The sequence below is a fragment of the Aplidium turbinatum genome, chromosome 15, assembly GCF_918807975.1.
Source record: "Aplidium turbinatum chromosome 15, kaAplTurb1.1, whole genome shotgun sequence".
NCBI lineage: Eukaryota > Metazoa > Chordata > Ascidiacea > Aplousobranchia > Polyclinidae > Aplidium > Aplidium turbinatum.
In genome coordinates, this window is record NC_137486.1 from 20,779,977 (window position 1) to 20,787,331 (window position 7,355).

Genomic DNA, 7,355 nt, shown 5'->3' on the forward strand with positions numbered 1-7,355 from the left:
CTTCCTGTAGCACGTCTGTCAGTGAAAGGCAGAGAACGGAGGCGGCGCTAGCCAAGAAGCTTGCCGAACTTAAGTTGAAAAGCATAGAAGAAGAGCAAAGATTGCGAGATCAAGAATCTCAGCTGCGAGCTCAAGAATCTCAGCTGCGAGCTCAAGAATCTCAGCTGCGAGCTCAACAAGAATCTCAGCTGCGGGCCCAATAATCTCAGTTACAAGCAGATAGGGAACGATTCGAGGCCAAATTGGCTGTCGAGACAGCAAAAGCGCAGTTAGAAGTTTTGGACCAGTCTGAAGAATGCAGACGGTCCACGTCTCTAGCCAGCTTATGCGAGGACCATGTGGATTCTGGCACACCGAAGGTGCCGGACTGCCAGCCTGGTCTTGCGCTACCTGGTAGAGGGGGTGCCAGCATGCATGTGGGTCAGGTGGATCTCGGTACAGGAAAGGTGCCGGAATTCCAGCCTGACCGTGCGGTGACTGAAGTAGATAAAACTGTTCGCTTTCAGCCCTCCGATTCTGAAATTTTGCCTTGCACCGTGAAAGCTGTTGGCGAGGGCATGTGCATGCCTAAGCCAGAGCACATGACATTTTCAGGCGAGCCAATTGAGTATTGGACCTTTATTCGTCATTTCGAGACCCACTTGGAGAGTCGAGCTCACACCGATGGAATGCGAATGACTCTACTATTGCAGCAGTGCCGAGGTAAAGCCAAGCACTTGATCGAGCATTGTTCGATTATCGACTCCAGTGGAGGATACGCAGAAGCGAGGAAACTTCTGCACGACAATTATGGCGTGCCCCATATTGTCGCTAGGTCTTTCGTTACAAGGCTTACGGGAAGGCCTGATATAAAGAGCGAAGACGCGTTGGGCATGCGCGATTATTCCCAACTCTTACGTCAGTGTTCACTGGTGCTAGGGAAGCTCGAAAACTTGGGCGACCTTAACACAGTGGATACCATGGTGATGCTGGCTGCCAAGTTGCCGATGGAAACGCAGAAGGGCTGGAGGCGCCGCACTGCTAACATTATGCTGCAGTCAGGGAGGCAAGCTACATTTAACGACTTTGTAGGGTTTGTGGAAGAAGAATCGAGAGTATTAAACGCTTTTGGAGGTTTACTATGCAGGTCGGTGAAACGAGATCAAAGGGTCCCAGCCAGCTCCCGATATACCCAGAAGAGCTCTTGTTCTGCCGTTGAAGCGACGGTTGCTTCACGGCCGAGGATGGCATGCTACCTTTGCAACGGACCGCATCCAATAGGTAGATGCAATGAATTTCTGAAAAAGTCAATTTCTAATCGCAGGGACTTTATTAGATACAAAGGCAGGTGTTACAACTGTTTTAGCGACAAACACGTTGTTAGGTCATGTGATAAATCACCGGCTTGCACGGTAAAGGGTTGTGGACGTCGCCACAACACTCTGCTGCACGAGGAAATGAGACCTACTGGCCCGAGGCAGCAGCTTGGCTTTCCACGAGGTCCCAGTAACAATGATCAAACCATAGGAAATAGCAACAATGGCAGGCCAGCCACCATTGCTAAGTGCGAAACGCTGCTGGAGGGACGGAAGAATTTCTTCTTCTGCGTTATCCCGGTCAAGGTTTATAACGGAAATAAATGCTTGACCGTTAACGCATTTTTAGACACAGGAAGTGACACCACGTTTTGCACCACGTCACTGGTCAAGAGATTGGGTTTAAGAGGTCAGCCAGACAGAATCCAATTGACAACTGTTGGCCAAAGGCCGAGATCGATCGATTGCCAAAAAGTAGATTTTAAAATTCGGCCGCTAGATGACAGTGATGAGCTGGAGATTAGACAAGCGGTGTCGCTGGACGATTTGGCGTTCAGAACCAATCGTCCATTATCGGATTCAGATCTAGAGTCATGGCCTCACTTGAAGGGTATCCAATTTCCTCACCTGGATACTGAAGAGGTTGCATTGTTGATTGGCACTGACGTCCCATACGCTCATAGGAATTTAGATTCTAGGTTTGGAGGGAGAAGACAGCCCTGTGCAGTGAAGACTCCTTTAGGTTGGAGTGTGATAGGGCCCGGAATCGAGCAGCCAAACTCAAAATTGGCGATGGTCAACCGAATATGCCAGAGCCAACTACAGAATCGCCCGATGATTTCCGGAGACTTGGATTTCCCTACCTCAGCGGAGGACAGGAAGGTTTTAGCTCTTATGAGGTCCACAGTGAGACATGACGAAGGACACTATTACTTGCCTCTGCCATGGCGTCTTGGAACAGAGTTGCCGCATGGCAGTCTGCACATGGCAGAGAATCGACTAAGGTCTCTTAAAAGACGGTTACAAGGAAACAGCACACTTTACAAAGAATATACTAACAAAATTAAAGATTACTTAGATAAAGGCTATGCAGAGAAGGTCCGTGATAACGAGAGCACAGATGCGGCATGGTATCTTCCTCATCATCCAGTCTTCAACCCAAACAAGCCAGGTAAATTAAGAATTGTCTTTGATTGTGCGGCCCAACATAGAGGGACGTCACTGAACTATGCATTATTGCAAGGGCCAGACCTAACTAACAGTCTGATTGGAGTATTGACAAGGTTTCGGTTGGATCCGGTCGCTCTCATAGCTGATGTTGAAGCTATGTTCCACCAAGTCCGCGTGCAAGAGCAAGATGTCGACGCGTTGAGATTTCTTTGGTGGCCCGATGGAGATTTGTCTAGATCGCCCGTTCCTCACCGCATGTTAGTGCACCTTTTTGGAGCCACCTCTTCCCCTAGTTGTGCTGGTTTCTGTCTTAAACAGGTGGCAAAGGACTTCGGAGGTAAGTTTGACCCTAAAGTTTCCCAGGTGGTCAACAGGAATTTCTATGTGGACGATTGCTTGACCTCCACACAGACTCCAGAAGAAGCTATCGACTTAATGGACCAATTACGAAAAATGATGCAACTTGGCGGATTTCGTTTGACCAAGTGGCTATCCAACAACAAGGACGTGATCGAAAGAATTCCGGAGGAAGAACGAGCTAAGTCAATTGTTAATTTCAATAAAGGTAATCCTGAAGAGGAAAATGAACGTGTGCTAGGGGTTAGCTGGTCAGTATTGGACGATAAGTTTGGTTTCAACGTTATAGACGTTATGAAAGGACGTTTATACACTCGACGAAACATCTTATCCGCCGTATCGACTCTTTATGACCCCCTCGGGTTCGTAGCTCCCGTAATCCTTGTTGCACGCATTTTGCAACAAGACTTGATAAAAAAGGGCTTGGGGTGGGATACACAGTTGCCCCAAATTGACGTGGACGAATGGAGGGAGTGGTTCTCACAACTTTCCGAATTGCAAAGTGTTACGTTGCCGCGCTGTTTAAAACCGTTGCAATTCGGAAAGGTAAAGGAATACCAACTGCATCATTTTTCTGATGCTTCTAGCCAAGGCTACGGCGCTGTATCATATTTGCGCCTTATCAACGAAACAAATGACGTCCACTGTGCTTTTCTGTATGGAAAGGCTAGAGTTAGCCCCCCAAAGACGGAAAGCATTCCACGTCTTGAGTTGGCAGCAGCAGTGCTCTCTGCCGAGAATGATGAATGGATTAGAAAGCAATTAGACCTTCCAGATGTGAAATCAATATTTTGGACTGACTCTTGTGCTGTGCGCCTAAGTATATGCAACGAAAGCAAGCGCTTTCCAACGTTTGTCGCGAATAGACTCGCAAAAATTCATCGACAATCCGAGCCATGCCAATGGAGACACGTAAATACGCGTTTTAATCCTGCAGACGTCGCATCTAGAGGCCTGTCTGTAAAAGAACTCGTTAAGTCCAGATGGCTTGTTGGACCCGAGTTTCTGTGGGGCGACGAGGCTGCTTGGCCACAGGCGCCAGAGAAAAAAGACGCGATGCTGCCTAAAGAATTTATCCCTGTAGAACGGAAACGAATTGTCAATGCTTGTAAGAGCAGTGACACGGATTTGATTTCAAATTTAATCAATAGGTATTCTTGCTTGGAGAAGTTGAAAGTGTCAGTGGCATGGCTTTTGCGCTTTAAGGCCTTTCTTAAATCAAAAGACTCTGTTAGCACGTCAAAGCTGACAGTAGATGAGCTAAACTTTGCAGAAATCTCCTTAATCAAACTCGAGCAGCATCGCGCATTTTCACCCGTTATTAAGATATTGCAAAAGGAAGAGCCACTTACTACACGAGCCGTACGGCGTGAATTGAAGAAATCGGACCAAGCCAAATGTTTGAACAAGCTCAACCCAATCTTAAATGAAGGCATCCTGAGGGTAGGAGGACGCCTGGAGAATGCAGCAATTTCCTTCGATGTTAAACATCCGATTATTCTCCCGTACTCGAGTCAATTAACAGATTTGTTTATTTTGAAGCACCATCGTGGAGTTGGGCATGCAGGAATAGCACACACTTGGACGTCTTTGCGCGAGCGTGTTTACGTTCTTAAGGGTTGCGCCGCTGTGCGCAAAATAGTTAATCGCTGCGTCACCTGCCGTAAGTTCAATGCACCCAGAGGAGAACAGAAGATGGCTGATCTACCTGCTGCTCGTCTACGCTCTGATGAACCTCCTTTCAGTTCTGTTGGAGTCGACTACTTCGGACCCTTCATGGTTAAGCAGGGAAGGAGCATGGTAAAAAGGTATGGATGCATTTTCACTTGCTTAACTATGAGGGCAGTCCACTTAGAGATTGCCAATGACATGTCTACTGACGCATTTCTTAATGCTTTTCGACGATTCGCTGCCAGACGGGGAAATCCTAAGGAAGTGTTTAGTGATAATGGCACCAATTTTGTCGGTGCACATCGCGTAATAAAGGATTGTTTGAGATCTTTACAGGACCCCAGCATTGAACAATACTTTCGACGAAAAGCCATGAGGTGGAATTTCAATCCACCAGGGGCGTCTCACTTCGGAGGCGTCTGGGAACGAATGATCCGCTCGGTTCGACGGATTCTCGACTTTATGCTCTCCAAGTTCGGCACACTGACGGACGACACGCTGAACACCTTCATGATTGAAGTGGAAAACATCCTGAACTCACGACCGCTGGTTCCAGTGAACTACAATTCGACGGATCAACAACCACTGACACCAAATCATTTATTACGACACAATTTGGAGAGTGATCCTCCAATGCTTTCCGTGAAGGCAAACGAAAAAGACTGCTATGCGCGACGACAATGGCGAAGAGTTCATTTCCTAGCCGATGAGTTCTGGCGAAGGTGGAAAAAGGAGTATTTACCGACAATCGCTTTGAGACAAAAATGGCCAGACCGAAAATGCAACTTCGAGACGAATGACGTCGTCTTAATTGTTGACGATAATTTTCCACGACGACGTTGGACTATGGGAAGAATCATTCATACATATCCAGATAAGCACGGAGTAGTGCGACAAGTAGATGTTCGAGTCGGTACCGGCATCCTGAGAAGGCCGATTGCAAAGCTGTGTCTTATCTGCAAGCCAGCCGAGGTCTCAGATGATCCTGCTATCGACACAAATACTGTATAGATCGAAGCAGTGCAAGAACTGCATTTTCATGCGCTTCTACGAAGCAATTGCCTGGATCTGAGGGCAAATAATAGACGCTTTGCTGATTTTATGAACGCTCTGCTGATCCGTTGCTGTGGGAACCCGATATACCGGAAGTCAATTGTGGATTGTATTTTTCGCGGTATCTACGCATTGTCGTTCCTGCATGCGGTGTGGAGACAACAATGAGTAGATACATAATGTTTCGTATTTGTGTTTTATGCCTCGCTTCAGTATTGCAGCCGTAGAGTTTTTGCCCTTTGTAATTGCGAAAATATCTTGTTTCACGTTAAAAATAGGCTCGCATATTTTTCCTATTTTTGGAGGGAGTGTAAGATATTTTCTCTTCACTTTCTAAGTTTTGAAGTTCACATGTTTACGAGTGGCAGTATATTGATAAATGCCCTTCTTTGACGGCATAGTAGCTTTCTCTTGGCGATTGATCAACCGCAATTGATGTACTGGAAAGTTGCTTAGCTTAAAACTATATAGAAAAAACACTTTATTTTGGAAAACATTTTGGTGATTTCATATGCCCTTGCAAAACACGGTGGCTCCAAGTTTATTGTGACGTAACAATTTATTGAAATCATCGCCCCTTGGGATCTTAGTTTATCGCGTACGGAAACAACATTCCATGATTCATCGAAAATATTGTGTTCGATTTGTTGCTTCTTTATTATAATTTGGGAATTTCAAAACATGTAAAAATTTATCTTAAATAAGCCCACTTGTGCCTGAAATATTATCAGACAGTTTGTAGCCAACGTTGGGCAAAAGTTCTGTTCATCTGTGAACTTGGGTTGTTTTGTCAGCCAGTTCGGACTTATTTAGTAAGTCGAGATTTGTAGAATTCGGGCAAGCAGCTTTAAAGAGATTGCTTCATGTGAGTACCGTACAAATTGATTGCTAATTTGTAAATTTAGCCTTTACTACTGTATGTGTTAATAGTCTGACGTATCTAAGCTGAACATATCTATCACTATCAGTTTTGTACGCGCTGTGTTCACTTGTAAAAGGGCTTACTTAATGACACAGCTTTATTGTGCATGATCTACGTATTTTCGACGTATCGTAACGCGTTAATTTCATTTGTTATAGCTGAATTGTAACCGCATTGGAATCCTGTGTAAAGAATTTCAGACTGTTGCTGTTGTCGCAATTCACCGGCTTACTTGGCAAAAATTGGTATGGACATTTTAATTATGTGGAATTTATTGCTGATTTAGTTCACACTATCTGTCCGTGAAGCGCTAAAGGTCGACGCATATTCACGATGGATGTAGCAATGTAAAAAACTCACATTAATCATTATTGCCTTGTACTGTAGTTTTAGGCAAATGCGTGATTTGTGCTTTTATGTTATTTCAGAAAACGACTTCTTTGATCACACTCCTGTTCTGATCACTCGGGATTGTGGTTTGAGAGACTGTTGGCAAAAACGTCAAGTATCATTGTTATTTCGCTCCAATTTAATAAACCATTTCCATCTATATTCGACAACAGTCGGATTGCCTTTGCGGTCGAGCCTAGTGATAGAGGATAATATCACAGTAAGCGTTGCACAATTAAACAAAGTCATCATTACATGCTAACACACAGATAAGTCAAATCTAGGGCTAAAACGTACTTTTTGTGTGTTTAAAAATATTGCAATATATCATCTTTGAGTTACAACTGCAATCAATAAACGATCACCATTGCTACAAGCATGAGCGATGGGATCAACATCTTGTTGGATGAAATGATGTCTCGGCTTCCACTTGCACCAGTGCTACCTCCTATGAGTGCTGGATCTATAATGTTTGTATCTACGGTAGTAGTTCCACT

The 7,355-nt window shown here is 45.0% G+C and overlaps 1 protein-coding gene across 1 annotated transcript; it reads left to right on the forward strand.

Moving 5' to 3' along the window:
- The first annotated feature begins 410 nt into the window (after nt 1-410).
- LOC145784053 (uncharacterized) lies at nt 411-7,060 on the forward strand. The gene is made up of 2 exons (XM_082595809.1): nt 411-6,713; nt 6,897-7,060. The coding sequence occupies exon 1, from the start codon at nt 411-413 to the stop codon at nt 5,502-5,504; it is 5,094 nt and encodes a 1,697-aa protein (XP_082451935.1). The 3' UTR covers nt 5,505-6,713; nt 6,897-7,060.
- The last annotated feature ends 295 nt before the right edge of the window (nt 7,061-7,355 follow it).